Source organism: Marmota monax, unplaced genomic scaffold (genome assembly GCF_021218885.2).
Source record: "Marmota monax isolate L192 unplaced genomic scaffold, Marmota_monax_Labrador192_F-V1.1 WCK01_AAM20220418_F8-fsc00024, whole genome shotgun sequence".
In the NCBI taxonomy this organism is placed as follows: Eukaryota; Metazoa; Chordata; class Mammalia; order Rodentia; family Sciuridae; genus Marmota; species Marmota monax.
This window is the reverse complement of record NW_026695224.1, coordinates 11211138-11230904: the sequence shown is the minus strand read 5'-3', so window position 1 is coordinate 11230904 and position 19767 is coordinate 11211138. Positions and strand designations below refer to the sequence as shown.

The 19767-nt window shown below is 53.2% G+C and overlaps 2 protein-coding genes across 3 annotated transcripts; one reads left to right on the top strand and one right to left on the bottom strand.

Annotated features, from left to right (window-relative positions):
• The first annotated feature begins 335 nt into the window (after positions 1-335).
• On the top strand, positions 336-6279 carry Znf319 (zinc finger protein 319). Its single transcript, XM_046435064.2, has 2 exons — positions 336-647; positions 2514-6279. Exon 2 carries the CDS (start codon positions 2769-2771, stop codon positions 4515-4517), a length of 1749 nt encoding a protein of 582 aa, XP_046291020.1. The 5' UTR covers positions 336-647; positions 2514-2768; the 3' UTR covers positions 4518-6279.
• Positions 6280-12930: 6651 nt separating this feature from the next.
• On the bottom strand, positions 12931-19272 carry Spmip8 (sperm microtubule inner protein 8). 2 transcript variants are annotated; one of them, XM_046434324.2, is made up of 7 exons: positions 19050-19272; positions 15614-15675; positions 15159-15333; positions 14666-14742; positions 14393-14535; positions 14030-14062; positions 12931-12961 (listed from the first exon to the last, which is right to left on the bottom strand). In XM_046434324.2, the coding sequence occupies exons 1-7, from the start codon at positions 19270-19272 to the stop codon at positions 12931-12933; spliced, it is 744 nt and encodes a 247-aa protein (XP_046290280.1). The 2 variants fall into 2 exon arrangements, with proteins under 2 accessions (XP_046290280.1, XP_046290281.1); XM_046434325.2 differs by having other exon boundaries at positions 14393-14457; positions 14681-14742.
• Between the last annotated feature and the right edge of the window lie 495 nt (positions 19273-19767).

The following is a 19767-nucleotide window of genomic DNA, read 5'->3' as shown; positions in this document are numbered from 1 at the left end:
CTAAGCCGAGCGGTTTAGACGGGCGTCGGTTCCCGAAGATGAGAGGGTCCAGGCGGGCTCTCGCTGTCAGGTGCAGGAGTCGGGCGGGGGGCGGAACCGGCAGTCGTCTCCCCTGAGGCCGGGTTGGGTGGGCGCGAACTGAGCGCCCTCCCTTGGTCAGCCGAAGCGCGCCGGCCCGGCCTCGGTAGCCACAGTCTGGCGCACCCGGCGTGTCCGACCCGGCCAGGCCGCGGGGTCCCCGGCAGGGGGCGGCCTCGCTCCGCGCCGCCCGCTCCTCCCGCCGCAGCAGCCGCCGCCGCCGCCGCCGCCGCCGCCCCGGCTACCGCTCCTCCCCCAGCCCCGCCTCCTTGGCCCCCGCGCCGCCCGCTCGTCCGCCTGTCTCAGCAAGGCCAACGGTCCGTCCGCCCGCCCTCCCGGCGCTCCTCCGCCCCGGCCCCGCTAGCCTGGACGCGCGCGTAGCTTCCTCCGTTCCGGTCGCCGCAAGCCGGTTCCCCGCCCCCGGGCCGGCCGCCACCTCTACGCTAGGCCGGGGATTGGCAGCGCGCGTAGGCCGCGCCGCCGCTGATGGAGCTGGAATAAAGGGGCGGCCGAGAGAGCAGCTGGTCGCCGCTTGCCCCGCGCCTGGCCCCGCGGGCGGCCTGGAGCAGGTGAGCGGCGGGGCGCCCGGGGCTGCGTCTGGGGGCCGCTGCCGCCGCACCCGTTCCCTAGTCGGCCGGGCCGCCCCCCCACCCCACCCAGCCCCTCCGACCCGACCCGGCGGCCTCCTGAGTTCCTGGGCGGCCCAGGCCCGGCCTCCAAGCACAGCCGCTTCCCGGGCCGGGCCTGCGTCCCTGGGGCCTTCCTGGGGCCCAGGCACCCGCTCTCGGGCGGCAGGGGCTCGGCCCTCCAGGCGAGGGCTGACAGGAGGCAGCCCAGCTGGGCCGGCGGGTAGGGCTGGGTGGGAGGTGATCGGCTTTCATTTCTTTTCCTAGGGAGGAGGAAGAACTGGGGTGGGGCGCAGGTGGGGGCCTCCCTTTGCCTCCCCTCCACTCCCCTCATCTCTCCTTCCTTTTGTGGAGTGATTAGATAGGTTTTCTGGCTGCACCTTCCGGGAGGAGGATCAGGGTGGGCAGTGGGATTGCGCCCCAGGGGCCCCGGGCTCTGGCAGCCATTTATGCCAGAAAAAGAAACAACCACCACACAGTTGGATTGATGCAGCCAGACCTTGAATGTGCTCAGAGCAGCCACCTTTCTCCTCTGCCTGCTTAGATTACCAAGTGGTACCTGCTTGTTCATGCAACCTGCTGCCTCCACCAAGAGCAGCAGCCCCTTTCCTTCCTCCCTTCCCAGAAGATGCTGAGGATGACAGCTTTTAGCTTCACTCTTATATTTCTTTGACAGAACAGTTAGAAGTTAGGCTGGCCTATGAGGACATACTTTACCCTTCCTCCTCTCAGGAGAAAACTTACAAACTTTTCAACTTCAGAGGCGGATGAGCTGGAAACCTGAAAGTGGGTTGCCTGTGACTCTAAAAATTCCTCCCGCTCTCTGGCATTATCATATGCTGCCACAAAGTGGTGAGTTAGAGATTTGCCTAGGCTGGGTGGGCTTTACCTTGCATTGATTAACCAGAATATTATAGCCCTGGAGCAAGGTAATAGGTTGTCTCCAGAAGGGAGATGGAGAGAGATGCTCTGTTGTTACATGGCTGAGACAGACCAGTGCAGTTTCTCACATTTTTCTGCAGGCATTGACAGCCAGCCAGAGAGATTCAGAGGATTTAGAACTTTTTTTTTTTTTTTTGGTTTTGGTTTTCTGAAAGATGGCTAAAGTAAAGACATTCTGCTCTGTGGACAATGAGACTGGGTGGCTCTGGGAACCTAGCTCCTATCATCTGTGGGTTTAGGTCTCTGCCAGGCCATCCATCCTATTATGTGGCAAGAGGATAGGTATGTAGCCAGAGTGGAGGGCTTTGGGGATAGGTGAGGAGGGGTGTGAGCCAGTGCCACACAGGAGAGGGTTTTTGAGGTGGTCCTTGGTTCTATGTAGTTTTTCTAATGTTGTCTGCCAGAGGCCTTTTGCCATTGGGCTCTCAAACCTGGGAGGTGTGGCCTTTTTAGGTCAATAGACTGCTCCTTTGAGCAGTGGGGTCCTGGGTCAAGACTCAGGGTAGCAATGAGAATGGGCTTGCAGGCCTTAGGGAGGCCTCTGTATTGTGAACAGATCACCCCAGGCTCTCACCTGGAGACACCTGACTGAAGAGAATTGGCAGGAAGCTGAGGAAACTCATGTAGGCTAGGATAACCTAGTTCAGGCATGGGTAGAGTAGAGGCAGCTGCCATCCCTTTTGCCTAGAGGAGCTGAACCTCCCGCAGACTACTTTGGTGGCAAGTGAAGGGAACTTCTCCCAATCCTGAGTGTCTCTCTTCCCAAATGTGGTGTATGTCCAGGGGCAAGTGCAGGCGGAACAGGGTGAGGACTGGGGAAGGGCTGCTCGTTTCTGCTCAAGCTCACAGTTTTTCTCTTCCCCACAGAACTGCTCACTGTGGAAGGCAGAGTTTCCCTGGCAGTGTTGGGACCCTGCCTTGAAGCACCCCCTGCCCTGTAGACTCAGCCTTGTATTCTGTCTCCTCACTTGATGACTAGGGCCGTCTGACCAGTCCTCCTCCGTGCCTTGTCTGAGGTCCTTGTCCATCCTTGAGATTGGGCAACTTCTCTCTCTGAGTTGGGTCACCTTAAGCGGGAAACTGAAGCCATTAATCTCCAAACCCTGTTTCATCTTCCCAAGCATGTCGGAAAGCTGGCAGCAGCCGCCTCAGACACAGCCGCAGCAGCCCCAGCCACCCCAACCTCAGCACCATGCCGAGCCCCCACCGGCCCTGGCAGAGCATGCGCTGCCCCCTGGTACTGCTGAGAACCCCCTGGGCTGTGCGGTCTATGGCATCCTCCTGCAGCCAGACACGGGCCTGCAGCCTCCACAACATGCACCCCTGCAGGCAGCCGGGGAGCCAGGACCCAAATGCGGTGTGTGTGGTCACGACCTGGCACACCTGACTAGCCCTCATGAACACCAGTGCCTGGCGGGCCACGACCGCTCATTCCAGTGCACGCAGTGTCTCAAGATCTTCCACCAGGCCACTGACCTGCTGGAGCACCAGTGCGTGCAGGCCGAGCAGAAGCCTTTCGTCTGCGGAGTGTGCAAGATGGGCTTTTCCCTGCTCACCTCGCTGGCGCAGCACCACAGCGCGCACAGTGGCCTCGTGAAGTGTTCTATCTGTGAGAAGACCTATAAGCCAGCCGAGGCCGCAGAGCCTGCCACTGCTGCTGCCCCATCACTTCCGCCAGCTGCCCCGCCTCCGACTGTCGCCCCTGCGGAACAGGCTGATAAACCCTACAGCTGTCCCATCTGCCAGAAGCCCTTCAAGCACCTGTCGGAGCTCTCCAGGCATGAGCGGATCCACACAGGTGAGAAGCCGTACAAGTGCACGCTGTGTGACAAGAGTTTCAGCCAGTCGTCCCACCTGGTGCACCACAAGCGCACGCACAGCTCCGAGCGGCCCTACAAGTGCGCGGTCTGCGAGAAGACTTTCAAGCACCGCTCTCACCTGGTGCGCCACATGTACGCGCACTCCGGCGAGCACCACCTGTTCCGCTGTAATGTGTGCGAGCTGCACTTCAAGGAGTCCTCGGAGCTGCTGCAGCACCCCTGCACTCCAAGTGGCGAGCGGCCCTTCCGCTGCGGCGAGTGCCAGAAGGCCTTCAAACGGCCCTCAGACTTGAGGCAGCACGAGCGCACGCACAGTGCGGAGCGCCCCTTCAAGTGCGACCTGTGCCCCATGGGCTTCAAGCAGCAGTATGCGCTGATGCGGCACCGGCGTACGCACAAGACGGAGGAGCCCTTCAAGTGCGGGCTGTGTGAGAAGGGCTTCGGGCAGCCCAGCCATCTGCTCTACCACCAGCACGTGCACACCCTCGAGACTCTCTTCAAGTGCCCCATGTGCCAGAAGGGCTTCGACCAGTCGGCAGAGCTGCTACGGCACAAGTGCCTGCCCGGCGCAGCCGAGCGGCCCTTCAAGTGCCCTGTGTGCAACAAAGCCTACAAGAGGGCGTCGGCCCTGCAGAAGCACCAGCTGGCGCACTGCACCGCGGCCGAGAAGCCCCTGCGCTGCACCCTGTGTGAGCGCCGCTTCTTCTCTTCCTCCGAGTTTGTGCAGCACCGCTGCGACCCAGCCCGAGAGAAGCCGCTGAAGTGCCCAGACTGTGAGAAGCGCTTCAAATACGCGTCAGACCTGCAGCGGCACCGGCGGGTGCACACGGGCGAGAAGCCCTATAAGTGCCCCAACTGCGACAAGGCCTTCAAGCAGCGCGAGCATCTTAACAAGCACCAGGGTGTCCACGCCCGAGAGCAGCAGTTCAAGTGCGTGTGGTGTGGCGAGCGCTTCCTGGACGTGGCCCTGCTGCAGGAGCACAGTGCACAGCACAGTGCTGCCGCTGCAGCTGCCGAGGGCGCCTACCAGGTGGCCGCCTGCCTACCCTGAGGCCAGGCGATGGCTCCTAGGGCCAGCCCAGCCTCGCCTCCTTATAGCTGCAGCCCACCAACCCCCCACCCAGCTCCATCTTCTTAGGCTCCGGGAGTGAGGACGAACAGTACTGGGCCAGTGGAGGGTGAGTGTACTCAGCACTCCTGTCACCAGCCTGGCTCTGGGGAGCCAGATCGCTGTGGCCAGTCCTGACTCCATAAACCTCTTTCCCGTTGCAGGGTTTGCTTTCTGAGGGCAGTAGTTTCCCTCATCTCCAGAGGACTGAAATTCCACTGGCAGTCACATGCTCTCTCTCTGTCCCAGGGATGGGTGTCTACCAACCCAATCTTTCCAAATCTTTTAGGCCACAAGATGGGTTCGGAAGGAGTAGGGTCATGGTAGGTCCTGGACCCCAGAGGTGGGCTGGGTATAAGGCATCCCCTCAAGTTGCTGTTTGTGACCTAGTTCTGGGGATCAGGATAGACTGAGCCTCAGCCTTCTGTCTGCCCCAGACTGGGGTGATGTGTCCCTCGGGTTTCTGACAGTCAAGTTGTAAAGGATAGGGGTCTTTGGGAAGCTCTGCCTGGAAAGTAATGGGCATGGCTAGAAAGGGGGAGAGGAGGAGTGGCCCATCGAGAGCTAGTCCTGTGGTTTTGAAAGCCCCCTCCCAACTTGCAGTGTGGTTCCTATTGGTGGTAGGGAACTGTATCCTTAGCCAGATGGAACTGCTGATGGGGGAGAGGAATGTAGGGCGAAGGGGATTGTAGGAGGAAATAGGGTGAGGTTCATGATCCCCTAGCAGATGGAAACAAGTATCCTCTTCTCAAATTGTGAGAACCAAAATGTTCAGGGCTCAGGGGCATAGCCCCAGTGTGCTTGCCCCAGCCCTGCCTCAGGGCCAAGACCAGGTCCGGGTACCCAGGGGGGATGACCTCTGACTCCACAGTGCCCTCCTAGTCCATGGGAGTGCCATCCCTCCATTGTTTTGGCTGCTGGCCTGAACCCTAGGGATTTTATATTGTCAAAATGCCCTGGATAATATCCAGCTACTTAGAAAACTGCAGTATTCTTCTGTGGGTCCTCCTAGAGTACCCCAGGTCTTTGGCTGCCCTTAGGGCTCTTGGAGCAGAAAGTGCCCAGGGCATAGGGAGCAGGAGGAAACAGTGGGTTTAGGAACCCAGCAGGCAGTGTGCCTGACAGGAGGATGGGGTCAGCCAGGTTGCTGGTGGCCAGGGCCTGCTAAGGGGCCCAGAGGCCCTTTGTTACCAAAATAACCATTTTGAACCCAGCTTTGCCCCCTGCCCTCTTCCAGCCCCACCTCTCTTTGGTGTGGGTCTTGAAAAAGACTGATCAATGCACACACCAAGGGCCCAGAGGTGCAGGAAGACACCGCCTTGCCTCTCTCTTACCTTCTGAAGTCTGAACAGCCACATCTGCCTCCTCTGTCTGACTGGGTTCCCTCCTGTGCCTGCAGAGAGGGGCTGGTCCTTCCCCTCGGTGCTGGCTCTCAGTCACAATGCCTCAAAAGACCAGAACCCAGGCTTACAACAGTCCCAACCGCTATTTTTTTTCTTTTCATTTTGCTTTCTAAAAGCAATTTGTTATACTATTCATAACATTGTATAGTTTAATTTCATGTCATTTTCAATCTTATATATAAATGTGAAAATCTGGATTTTTAAAAAGGATGACTCCATTTTAGGTAGCCACTTTTGATGTTAATATATAGTGAACCCAATGTATGCTTTAGAAGTAAAGACAGCGACTGTCACAGACCAAAGTTCTGTTTGTTCTGGTCATTTTTCCACAGGGAAATGATGGGACATGGAGAGACAGAGAAAGGCATGTGGGCCAGAGTGTCAGGTTGGGATCTGGGACACAGGGCTGGGTTTGAATCCTGAGCTTTGAATGTTCTGACTGTGTGGCTGTGGCCTTGGGCAAGTCACTTAACCTCTTTGAAGTTACCTAGTCTATTAAAAAAAAAAAAATGAAGGTTAACCTTTGCCTTGCTTGACTGTTGTGAAAAAGAAATGGAGTCTGGTGAGGCCCAGGTGGGTAAGCTGCCAAGGTCCTGACAGTATCAGCTGCAGGACACCTGAGTCCCTGGGGAATGGACCTTTCCCCTTTGACCTTGGATTAAAACTATAGCTCTGGAGGAGGGAGCTGGGCCATGAGGGATCAGCGCAGCTCACGGAAGGCCAGAAGCTGGGGTCTGGGCCTGGTAAGCAAGAGAGCTTGTCCAGCCCCTCCCTGGAGCAGCAGACCCTGCCAGCCAGGCCCACCTCAGAGGGCCTGACCCCACCCCACGCCCATTCACCCTGTACCATCATGCTCCCTCCACATGCCCAGCTCAGCAGCCCTCTACCTCAGGGTCTGCACACCTTTCCCTGTACCCCACCCCCTACCACCAATGGCCCAGCTGCAGCTCAGGCTCTTTCCATTTCTCAGAGGCAAAGATGGGGCTGGGCAGAGGCGGGGAGAAAGCTAACAAGGGTACCCTGCTCTGGGTAGAGGGTAAGTGTAGAAGTTAAAAGGAGAAGGAGCTACCTATACTTCAAAGGATTAAAAGTCTGGAAGCTTAATAGGAAGCTTAGTGAAAGGCTGGGGCCCTGGATGTGACCCGGATCCTTTGTTCTTATTCCATGTGGCCCAGGGCACACCCCACCCTTAAGAAGCCATGGGATTCCTTCTTGCTGCCTCTATCTCTCAGCAAGGGGATGACCACTGCCCTTTGCGTCTGTACCAGGCTCGAGTCCCAGCTTACTTTCTAGCTGTGTGACCTTAAGCAAAACCCATCTACCTGGGGAGCAGGATGGGCCTGAATATTCCCTTTATGCAGGCCGATGGGTTATTCAAAGCCACACAATGATGCAAGTGGCCTGGAATTGGGGGTGCTGTCACATGAACCTGGTTCCTGCACACTGGTGAATGACAGATATGGAGGCCCTGAACAACTGAAGCTTCTAGCTCTGGTCACTGATGCCTGGGACTCTGGCTTCAGCTGGCCAGGAAGCTGGGAACAATGGCCAGGACTGGTCCTGCTGCCCTGTCTGGCCAAAGGAGCAGGACAGCTCTTCACACCAGGCCCAGGGGGGCCAGCCTCTCAGCCCGCTCAGCTGTCTGAGGGATTGCAGTTACTAGGCTCCACCTTCCCATTTGTGCAGAGGGAGCGCCTCCATAGACGGCCTGCGCCTCTGGGCACTGACATACAAGTTATCTCTTGGTCTCCATTCCCATCCCACTGCCCCCCTGTCTTCCTCCAGAGCAGGCCTTGGGTGAGACCATGGGCTGCTCAGGCCACAGAAATTCGCCCAAGGCCTCCCAGTCAGACTCTGGTGACAAGCTCCGCATTCAACCCTTAAGCAAGTGGTTTCTTTGTTCCTTGAAGGTCACGCCTCCAGGAAGAGCCTTGGCTGCTATTGATTTTCTCAAACCTACAAAGATTCCAACCAGAATATCCTGCAAAGAAGGTGGTGGTGGTGGTGGGGGGGGGGGCTGTGGAGTCTCCATCTTCACTACAGATGACTCCATCCCCTCCCTGGGTCTACACTCCTTCCTTTTTTAATCCACAAGCATTACTGAGCACCGCTGTTGGCCAGAGGGTGCAACAGGGCACTAAGCAAGAACTTCAGATGAGAGGGTTTGGCGTTTTCATGAGTCAAAAAGTAGGGTCAAAAATTGCTGGGTGTGGTGGCACACACCTGTAATCCCAATGGCTAGGGAGGCTGAGGCAGCAGGATATTGAGTTCAAAGCCAGCCTCAGCAACTTTGCAAGTCCCTAAACAACTTATTAAGACCCTGTCTGAAAATATAACATAAAAAGGGGCGGGATGTGGCTTAGTGGTTAAGCACCTCTGGGTTCAATCCCCGTACCAAAAAATATCTAGTACAAAATATGCTATGCAAAAGTCCCCCCAACCCTCATTCCATCCTACCCTCAGCTGGAATCCTCACCTAGTTCCTAAACCTGTCCCAGAGCCAGCCCCAGCCCTGGGATGGGCTGTGATGTGTGTTGTACATGTTGTATTAAACACCACTGTTACTTTGTTGTAGTTATTTCATTTAATCCAGATCAGTATTCTTGCTCTGGGTGACTCCAAGCCCTAATCCCTCAGCCCCAGTTATAAAGATAAGAGGCAGGCAAGTCCACTGTGGGCCAGAGGGCATGAGTGAGTCCCCTGAACAGCTGCAGTGTTTGTTTTCATGGTCTTGGGGAAGGTTGACTTGTCAGAAAGAAAGTGTGAGCTTTGGGTAGGAAGAGGTGGGGAAAGCGTTTCTTGTGGAAGGATAGTTTTGAACCAAGTTTTGGAGGCAGACAGAACCTGGGTGTTTGGGACAGTGAAGAGGCAGGTGGGGTTTATTTTGGTATAAAAGGATCAGGGTATTGAATTGGGGTCAGTCCTGGAAGGCCTCGAGGCCAGGTCAGGGTGGCTGGACTCTCCTCAAGATTTTGTCTGTAATGAAAACTTCTGATTTTCTGATGTGATCCGCTTTATGAAGAACAAGGAACCCCAGAGGCTGAGAAGAGGAGGAGGATGGGAGACAGTGGCCATCAGCAGCCACCCAGAGCTAGCTTGCTTGCTTTCTGCTTGTTTTTTCTTTTGGAGACAGATTGGTCCTGGGATCAATCACTGGGTCCAGTAATTTTCCTGCTTCAGGGCTGGGGATGTGGCTCAAGCGGTAGCGTGCTTGCCTGGCATGCGTGCGGCCCGGGTTCGATCCTCAGCACCACATACAAACAAAGATGTTGTGTCCTCTGAAAACTAAAAAATAAATATTAAAAAAAAATAATAATAATCTAAAATATATGTAAGATGTGCATATATCAGAATATGTATAGTTTCCTACTTAGTTTTCTCCTACCTCTTTAAAAAAATTTTTTTTTCCTGCTTCAGCCTCCCAAATAGCTCCCAATAGGACATTAGGGGCACCACCATGCCCAGCTTCAGAGAGCTTTCTGATGAGACATCCCGTCCTCCTTCTAAACCCTAGTCAGATGTCCCAGCCCCAGGAAGCCCCCTCTGACTTCCTGCCCACTCTTGGCTTCCCTCTCAGCAAGAAAGCAGTGGAATGTGGTGACCACAGGTGGGGGACCAGACAGGCTGGCTTCAATTCCCGTCTCTGCCAGTCACCACCTGTGTGATCTCGTGCCAGTCACTTAACCTCTCCAAGTCCATTTCATCAACTGTTGAATGGGGCCTGCAAAGCCCTTACTGTATTGCCTTCCACTTGAGAATAGGAAGTGGACACTTAATTAGGCTGTTTATGCTTTTCTACTCTCTAGTTCCTTTATTCTTAGGCACACTTTTTCTTAGGTTTATGAAATCAGGATTAAGTGTACAACGGTGGGCAAGAACCTGTAATCAAGTTTCTGGACTGGGTTACTGTCCATGGCATTCTGGGCTGGAGGAACATGGTTTCTGGTTTGCACCAGCTGGGCCCACTGGTTTCTCCCATTGGATGGGAAGCATCCAGAGGCAGAGATGGCATCTTGTCTATGCCACCCCAGCACCCAGCACAGAGCTGGCCCAGGCAAAGGCCATAGGCATTTGCTGGGCCACATTTTGGGATGGACTTGCTCACCAGGAGTGGGGCCAGGAATAAAACCCAGTCACTTGATTCCCTTTTATATGTTTCAGCATGTTCCCTAGAGCTGACTAGTGTCCCTTGTCACCCAGGCCAAGACTCTAGTGTCTCTGCTGTGAGCCTTGGGTAAATCCATCTTTTCTCTGACATTTGGAGGGGATTCTGGTGCTGGGTGGCCCAGGAACCCCAGAGGGCTCTGTGAATGGATTCCTAAGGTTCAAGTCAGCATGTACTATCCTCTGAGCTTGTAGGAAAGGACTTCTGGATGAGTGGCAGGAGGCTGGGTACATCTTCAGCAGGCCCCTGAGGAAGAAGAGGCTCTGTGATGTCTTTACAATTTCCTGTCTGTTCCTCCCCAGGCTCCAGTCTCCTGCTCTGTTGTCAGCAGAGCCTATACTTTAGCATAGAAAGATGGCACCATGGTCCCTCATCTCAGCGTAAGGGCAATGACTGTCACCTCCACCCCTGAAAGAAATTAAAATCTGCCACAGCCCGTCTGGCTGGGCAAAATAGCCGGGGGCGGGGGGGGGGTGACGAAGAACTTGTGTAGATTGATACAGCAGGAGTAGGAGCCGTTTATTGTAGGACAACAGAGGTATTTATACATTCCACACAGCTTATCTTAATTAACATAAAATAGATACAGCAGTCAACCAATAAGGAATCTCCACACTTAACGCTTGCTGGCGTTACTTCACAAACCACTCCCTCTGGCAAAATGCCAGGCGCCATCCAGACTTGTTTACAGACTCTAACAAAAATCAGCCTCAGTTCTAAAAGGCAGGTTCTGCAGATCAAACCACACGCAACCCATCTTCTTATTTATTACCCAAAGATAAGCAGAAAGATCATGATTTTGGGAAATAATTTCTTCTATAAAAGTTGAGCACAAACCATATATGGACTGTGGGTTCGGCCCAAGACCGACTACCTGTTTGATCTGGGCCTCTTTTTTTCTATCTGGGAAACAGGCAGCATTGGTTTGGCTCACTCACTAGGGTGCTTGTGAGGCCCAGAGAAAAAACTAGTCCCGATGATAATGTGTTCTGAGTAGTATAACACACGGTCCAAAAACGAGGGGCTAAAAAATTCTCCTTGAGCCCCTGGTCTTGCATGCAATAGGTACTCAGTAAATGTCAATGGGTAAAGGAGGAGAGGGTATGAACCAGGGATTCCTAACCTTGTGGGCACTGGCTTTCCTGAGAATCAGATGAAAAGAATGAAACTTCCCATGGAAAATAAGCACTCAAATGCACACAGAATTTTGTGCTTGATTTTAGAGGGTGTGTGGATTCCTGAAGTCCCTGAGCCTAGGACCAGAATGGAGTTCCTAAGCTTGGTGGCTATTTGCCCCAGTCTGGACTGCTGGGTTTCTGTTCTCACAACTAAAAGGCTCAAGGGTCACTCCAGGTAAACTGGGCTGACTGGGCTGCACAAAATAACCACGCAAGAGACACAAATACCTTTTTCTTTGGGGTCTCTGTGCGGCTCCTCTGACCTTAAGGGTCCGCAGAAAGAGAGAGAGAGAGAGAGCATGCACTGACCCCTTTTATTGAGGAGAAGCTATTCAAATGAGGCAAGGGATCAGGTTTCAGGGGGCTGAGTCTATCTTCATGATCTCCACTGTCAGCAGGTTGACTGACACCTGGGTAGGCCACACCCAAGGGCACAGTAAGAGAAGGGGACACACACAAGGCACTTCCATGGAAGATTCTATCCTAAACAGGGCAAGGAATTATATTACAAAGGAACAGGTGAGCATAGCTTCACCCATGGGGCTGTAGCAAGACACACCCATGCATGGGACACCGACCCTCAAACCCAAGAAGGGTGGGGAAAGCTCTGCCACATTTCTGAGACCGAGCGCCTCAGCACCCAGTGGGGAGTGTAACCCAGTCACGTGTAAGGTTGGTCTCCCACACTGGGCCTGATATTGCTGTCTGCCCACAGGTAGGGTGGGGTGGGGTTGGTGACGTGTCTGAAAGGTCCAGGCACTAGGCACAGTTGTGAGCTGCCCTGATTCCTGAGCCAGGCTGAGGAGCTGCTTCCCTAGCCCCTTGGAGCAGGGTGACCTTGTACTTGGGCTGCAACATCATGCCTTCCTTTTACAGGAGGGGCTTAGGGTTTGGAGGTTGCTGGGCAGGGAGGGCTAGTCCTACCTCCTTGAAGGTAGAATAAACAACTTTTTGCTTAGATGATGTTTATTGGTGGAGCCTTGGGGAGCAGGGACTGTTCTCATCTCAGGCACCTCATCCAGGTTTATATTCCATGTTCTGTTGCTTCACAGGCAATGGATGCCATAGGCCTCGCCAGCCTCCCAGAGCCTGCCTCTATTTCAGGGAAGCCCTGGGTGCCAGAAAGCCCCCCATACACTGGTATGGTGAGTGCTTCAGAAAGAGGCACCAACAAATCTCTAACACCCTCCCTTTCTCCTTATGACTCAAATTCAGGATCTGAGGTGAAGGGACTTGGGTGTAGGCTATGAGCAAGGAACAGGTGCATGAGGAAATTCCCAGGCCTGCCTGACTGGGCTGGAGACTTAGACCTTGACATTCTTACCCAAGGTCACCCAACATCCCACTCCAGTTTCCCAGTGGTCCTACAGGAGTTGGCAGGGGACAGGAAGGTAAAGGTAAGATGTGGTCATCCTGTGGTCCTGACCCTTTCCCAGCCTTTGTAACAACCCCCTCCCAGACACACACACACATTTAGGGAGCATTAAATTTATTTCTAGCCAGGCTGAACTTCTTGGGAGATGAGTGGTGCCACCATATGCCCTCTGTCCCACTGGGGGACCTGAGGTGGCATATTTCATCAGTCTGGGGGTTGGCCTCCTTTTCATAGATTAATGCCAGGGAGTCAGGTAGTTGATGCGGCTATGGAGAGAAACAGGGATGAAGTGGAGGTCTCCAGGGTGTTCTCAAGAAAAATCAGTCGGTTTTCCTCCAGGTCTTTCCCCAAAACCCACCTCCTTACCCTCAAGTCTCTGAAGACAGTTTTCCCCCAGCCTCGGGGGGAAAAACCAAGAACTTTTAATAGCTCCCTATTTCCTTTAATTTTGGTTGTTCTTGGTTTTCAAATTTGCCTCCCTCACCTCATTTGTATCTCCCAAGACCCTCAAATATGTACTGCTTCCCTAATTTTTCAGTCATTTAACAAACCTACACCGTTAGGCATCATACAGGAGTGAGAGCAGAACGTTTCCCCCTGTGTGTGCAGGGGAGAATGCAGCCGTCTGGGTGCTATAAGGTAGGGATGCCCAGGCCACGACCAAATGGAGGGAATGTGAGCTGCGGGGAGAGGCAGAGGCTCAGGAAAGACTTCCAGGGGGGTGGAACAACCAGACTGGCCTTCAAAGAGTGAGGAAGGCTTTTCCAGACAGAGGAGGAAGGACCATCTAGGCTCATCTGATTCAGCACAAGAAAAGCTTTGAAGAGGTTTTGGTCGCGCCGGTGGGTTTGGGCACACCAAAGAGCCTGATATTGCTGAAGTGCACAAAGCAAGGCTGGAGATGGCCATATCCTGGAGAAGGTAGAACAGCTCGCAGCAGCACTCCCGTTCTCATTCCCATCGCTGAGTCTCGGGGGGGGGGGGGGGGGGGGACCCTGTTGGAGCACCCGCATCCTCCCTTCCGACTTGCCCGCATCCTAGAAGGTAGATTCTTGGCCCTTTCTTTCTGTTCAGTCCTCCCAGGTAACGCCCTCCTCTTTCCAACCTCTTCTGAGCCAATCCTGACAGCGTATGAGCTCCTTTCCACGCCCACCCCAGTCCCCAGGGAGCTGAGTTTTGGCCAGGTGCGGATCTCTAGGGAGCCAAGCAGCTAGCGATCCCTCCTTCGCTGGGCCCAGAAGGTGGAGGGCTAGGAGATCTGGACGTGGGCGGAACCCCCCCCACCCTCGCCCCCGCGGCCCTAGCTGCCGACCTGGGCGTGGCCATCCCCCTACCTGTATTTGGAGCCAAAGCGCCGGAAAGTGTTCCTGCGAAAGGACGCGGAGGGTGAGCCCCGGGTGCAGGGGGGCCCGCTCCCCGCCAGCAAACCGAAACAATCACGTTGCCCTTCGTCCCACTTAACGCCTCCACTCCAAAAGAGTGAAGCTGCCGGGGATGACAAGGTGCTCCGTTTGGTAGGAATTCGATATTTATTCATTTTGAAATTATGATTTTCATGTGCTGTATTCGAACCACTTAATACTTCCCAGGTCTCACATTTTCAAGCGCCATTGGGCCCTTGTGTGTACTAGGAAAGGGGCTAAGATCCCACCCTCCCTCCTCCGGGTGGAGGTCCCGGGGTTCGTAGCATCACTTACAGGGAGTCGAAAGGCAGGGGCTTCTGTCCGTAGCGGTCTAGACTGGGGTTCTGGTTGAGGCAGTACTGGGGCGGGCCACAGGGATGGGGCGCTGGTAAACCCGGGAGGGACCTCGGGCACCCACCCAGCTCCCACAGCGTTCCCTACTGGAGATCTGAGCCCTGGGACTGTGAGAACTTGCGCTCCGTCCCCCCACCCCGTCCCCACTTTCCCTATCCCTCATATCTCCTCGGCTTTAGCTGCACCCATCAGGATCCCCGGGGACCGGTCAGCGAGCATCTCCCTTACCCTCCAGTTCTGGGTCACATCCGGCTTCAAATACCGCACCGCGTAGCCGCTGAACCTCTCCACTGAGGAAAGAGCCCACTTTGGACACCCAGCCAGCTCCGACACGCCCCACCCTTCCTAAGCCCCGCCCATAGAGCAAGCCTCACCTCCACTGCCCAGCGCTGGACAGAAGTGGGTCTCCGGACCCGGCACCCCCAGTTCCAGAACCAGCTCATCATTCAGGCCCAGCCCGGTTTCTCCCCCTGGCCTGGCCCTGGCCCCCTGCTCCTTCCCCACGATGAGCGCGGCCTCTAAGTCCCTCAGCCGCTCTCTGATGTGCTCTCTGTCGGCGCGCGTCCCAGCTGCTCCCCAGCTCCCTTATCCTGTCCCTGCGGCTGGCCACTTGAAGCCGGTGGTCCTCTCTCCCTGCCACAGCAATGACCCAAGTGCCCTACAATCTCCCCCAGCGTTAGGCGTCACCTGCAGCTGGGAGACTGACCCTTGTTGTTCAGGCAGGGCAGCTTGAATTCCCCAGCCGTGGACACAAAGTGGGACCAGTCCTCGATGGCACTGGTGAAGGAGGGCCAGTCGATCCGGTTGATGCCTGGTACGATGGGCAGCAACTTTCCCTCACGGTACTTGCAGCAGGGCTTCTGGCCAGTGGGCGTGATGTCCTGCTAGGGTTTTTTTTTTTTTTTGGGGGGGGGTCAGGAGCACCGCAGTAGATGCAGGAACTTGGCGGGGGGGAGTCTTCTTGGATCATCTCATAGCCCAGAGCTGACACTTGACCCATCTGACCCGGGGTGTGCTTGAGGTTGGAGACCCAGATTGGATGGTGGTGGAGGGGGTCCCAAACAGATAGCTGAGGATATGCTTAGGGAAGAGCCTAGAGGTGCTTGGGACTGGGTGCAGGCTTGTGCCTTTTGCAAACCCAGGGTTAGGGACAACACTCACCAGGCAATGCAGGGGTTGATTGGGGATCCCCAGGAGTGTGAAGTGGGCATTGTCAAACTCATCTGTTGAAAGAAGATAAAGGGAGAAGAGACTTCTCCTTCACTAGCAGTCCCAGGTTCATGCAAGAGAGGTTTGGCCCACACTGTGCTTTAATTAAAAAAAAAAATACTGGATGGATTTAAACATCTAAGATAAAATATTACTTCTATCTTCATCTCTTACAATATAATAAGCTCCCATATAGATAAAAGATTTCAGTGCAAAAAAAAAAAAAATGAAACCATAGAAATACTAGAAGAAAATGTGGGCAAGTTCCTCTGAATTTGGGGCAGGAAAGGCCTCATTCTAACTAGAAAGCCAGAACTTAAAGAAAAGATCAGCAACTTTGGATCAACAACTTGACTACATAAAAATAAACTTCTGCGTAGCAAAATAGAAAAGAAGCCGAAAGGCAAATGGAAATTTATTTTTTTACTAATTTTACAGACGAAAGGCAAAGAGTAGAAATCAAGCCAAAAAAAAGAAAAGAAAAAAAGGGTAAAAAAGCATTCACATCCCATACACAAATATAAGAATTACAGATGAGCCCTAAACATGAAAAGATGCTGAGCCTCATCTATAATAAGATGAATGCATATCCAAATTACATGAAGATACCAACTTTTCCTTCTCAGACTGGGAATAATCCAAAATGTTAGTGCAGTAGGGCCTTTGGCATATATTGCCAGAGGGAGTATACATTTATCGGAGCCTACAGAGAACAATTGTCATTTTCCATCAGAATCATAAAGACACACGTGCCTTTTGACTCCTAGTCCTACTTCTGAGAATTTATCCCCAGAAAGGCACAAGTGCAGACGTGAGAAGAGGGTAACCCATTTCAGTATTGTTTGTAATAGCAAATGATTGGAGATGATTCAAGGACTGTCAATAAACTACACTACACCCACACTGTGCAGCTACTAAAAGAAATCTGAGGGGCTGGGGCTGTGACTCAGAGGTAGCGCACTTGCCTGGCATCTGTGAGGCACTGGGTTTGATTCTTTAATTAAAGGTCTATTAGCAACTAAGAAAATATTAAAAAAAAAAAGAAGAAGAAAAAAAATCTGAGGACATCCTCTAGACAAAACCTCCAAGGTACAAAAGAATAGTTACTGTATACAAATACCTGTTTAGAGCCTAAAGTTTAAGATTCTTGGAGGCAGAGAAGAAAATACATTCTGGTTATCATCTTAAACAAATTATCAAACTCAGCAGCATGAAAGCAGGATAACTGTATGCCTCCTGCAGCAACTCTAGGGGAAACATAGTGCCCATGATCTGTGGAAGATTCTGGCCAGCACTGTCTCATGTGGTTGATCAGGCCTGTAGGTCTAGCTACTGATCCACAGAAAATAGATAAGCCGGGTAAAGACCACCATGAGGGAACAGCTGCTCAAATACCATCAGGCACTGTGTCCCACAACTGCTGGGGACTCTTTAAAAGTCAATATCACAGGGGGGGGAATGAAAAACAGATAGATATCAGGCTGGGGTTGTGGCTCAGTGGTAGAGCGCTGGCCTCGTATGTGTGAGATCCTGGGTTCAATCCTCAGCACCACGTAAAAATAAATAAACAAAATAAAGATATTATGCCCATGTATAACTAAAAAAAATTAAAAAAAAGAAAACAGATAGATAGTCTTATGCTAAGACTAAAAACATAAAAACCAACTGCAATGCACATTCCAGGTGGAAGCCCCTGTCTGTTTTTTTTTAAGTTATAAAGACACCTTTGGGGGGTAATTAGGGAAGTTTTAATGTGGACTGGTTATTAGATGTTATAGAATTATTATTAACTTTCCTGGGTATGATAACGATATTGTGTCATGTAGAAGGCTGTATCATTGGGAGTTGCTTGGTAGACTGTGTGTGTGTGTGTGTGTGTGTGTAGAGACTGGGGAAATTCAAATATGGTAAAACATTGACTGATGCAGATAGAAGGTAATGAGTGCTCATAGTACTATTCTTTAAACTTTGAAAATGTTCATAACAAAAATTGGGGGAACAAAATAATGTACGTTTGTGCTAAGTGCATAGGAGCATGCCTGTACCAGCTACCTGGGAGACTGAGGCAGGAGGATGGTGGGAGCCCTGGAATTCAGAGCCAGCCTGGACAACAGAGTAAGATCCTGTCTCTTCAAAAAACAAACAAACAAACAAAGACAATAGAATGCATGTTTGTGTTTGCATTAGTAACAGAAAGATACATTAGAACCCAAGAGTGGCCACCTGTAAGGGGGTCCCTCACTGTTGTAGCATTTTAAGTTTTAGGGCTGGGGAGTAGCTCAGTGGTAGAACCCTGTCCACCTTGCCCAAGGCCCTGGGTTCCATCCCCAGCACTGCATAGGCTTATAATACACAACTAAATCAGGGCTTTCCCGAAAGATCTAAATTCCTGGCTTCCCTTGGAAGCAGGAAATGAGGAGAACCCGTGATCTCTCTGACTCTCTGCACACAGCACAGTCAGTGGGAGTCTGGGAGCCAGAGACCTTTGGATGGGACCCATGTGGGTGCTCTTCCTCACCAGAGGGGCTTCCCCCCGCTGCTCCATTCAGGGGTGTTTTTCATCTTGGTTGCAGGGGTCAGGGTGGGTCTCCAGAGATTTTGGTGTAAGCTTGGACATCCTCACCCACCTGTCCCCCGAGCAGAGACCTCCGTATCACCCTGGACCTCCCCCTTCCTCTGGCACCCATCCTGGCACCCAGTCCTGCTGACCTATCTCCTGAATGCCCTCTCAGTCCCTGCAGGCTAGTTCTGTGGCCCTTTCCCCTGCAGGCCCGCCTGACCTTGCGTTCATGGGAGGTGTGAAGGCTCCCTCTCTCCCTTTCCCCGACACAGGGGTGGGCAGGCAGAAGTCATCCTTGTCTTGAGCGTTATCCTTCCAATCTCTGCCCAGTTCTGTCTTCATTAATAAGAGCCATGCGGGCACAGAGACTCTGTCCCTCACCATGCCCTGCCCCACCTCCACACTCTGCCAACAACAAGGCCATCACCAGATGCAGCCCCTCACCTAGCCCCTCCAGAACTGGGCGCTAAAATAAACGTTGTTCCCTTAAAACTTAGAGGACGTTCACAACGGACCTAGCAATCACGTTTGTTGAGCACATATTATGTGCCAGCTGTGGCTCTCCCTGCTTTTCCCGCCTCATCTCTTCCCAGCGTCAACAGCTCTGTGAGGCAGGCGGCCCTGGTCATCGTTTCCCCTTCACAAATAAGGAAACCGAGGTCAGAGCTTAATGGAGGTTTCTGGACAGGGAGCAGCCGAGACTGGCCCTTTTAACCCTTTCATTTGCCACTCGTGACTTTCCCTCCAAGATTTCTTTCCTTGTCCACCTGTCCCTTCTGCAAAGTCCCCAGGGGGGCCCAGTGCTGGTGGGAGGTGAGGCGGCCTGACCTTTGCGGCAGTAGGTGGTGGACTGGCAGTGCTCATCCGGGAGGCAGGCCTTGACGGAGTCCATGTCCATGCGGTGCAGGGTGGGCAGCGCCGGGTGGTAGAGCTGCTGCTTCATGCTGGCCAGCAGTTGGCGCTGCCGCGGTATCTGGAGCAAGATGGCCGGGGATGCATACACGTGGGCAGTACCATCGTCCCAGGGCACCACGTCGATGATGCGGGCCATAGCTGCGGAGCAAAGCGTACACATGAAGGGCTCCCCGGGCTCATCCCAGGTAATGACCTTCCGTGGGGAGACGTCCTTAGCCTGGGCTGATTGTCTACTAGTCAAGGGTTTATTGAGCACTTACTCTGTGCCAGGTGATTTTTTAGGAGTTCCACGTGTGGTGGCAGGGACACTCAACACACATACTCACACTCATGCACACATATGCACACATGTGTGCAGATACACACACAAGCTGCTCTAAGGGCTGTGAGGTCAGTGTAGGGTGTATGTCTGTCTGTCTGTCTGGGGAGGCTGGAGTTGGGGCATTCAAGCAATGGTCTAGAAGATGTGGTGTTTGAATTAAGTAGTGAACAGGAAAAGGTGAAGAAAGTGAGTTCAGAGTGTGACTCAGAATGCTGTATGGCTCTGGGTGACCAATCCTGAATCTCCTTATCTAAGGCATCTGGCATTTACCCCAGATTTTAGAGAGACATAGAACCAAAACATGAGGAG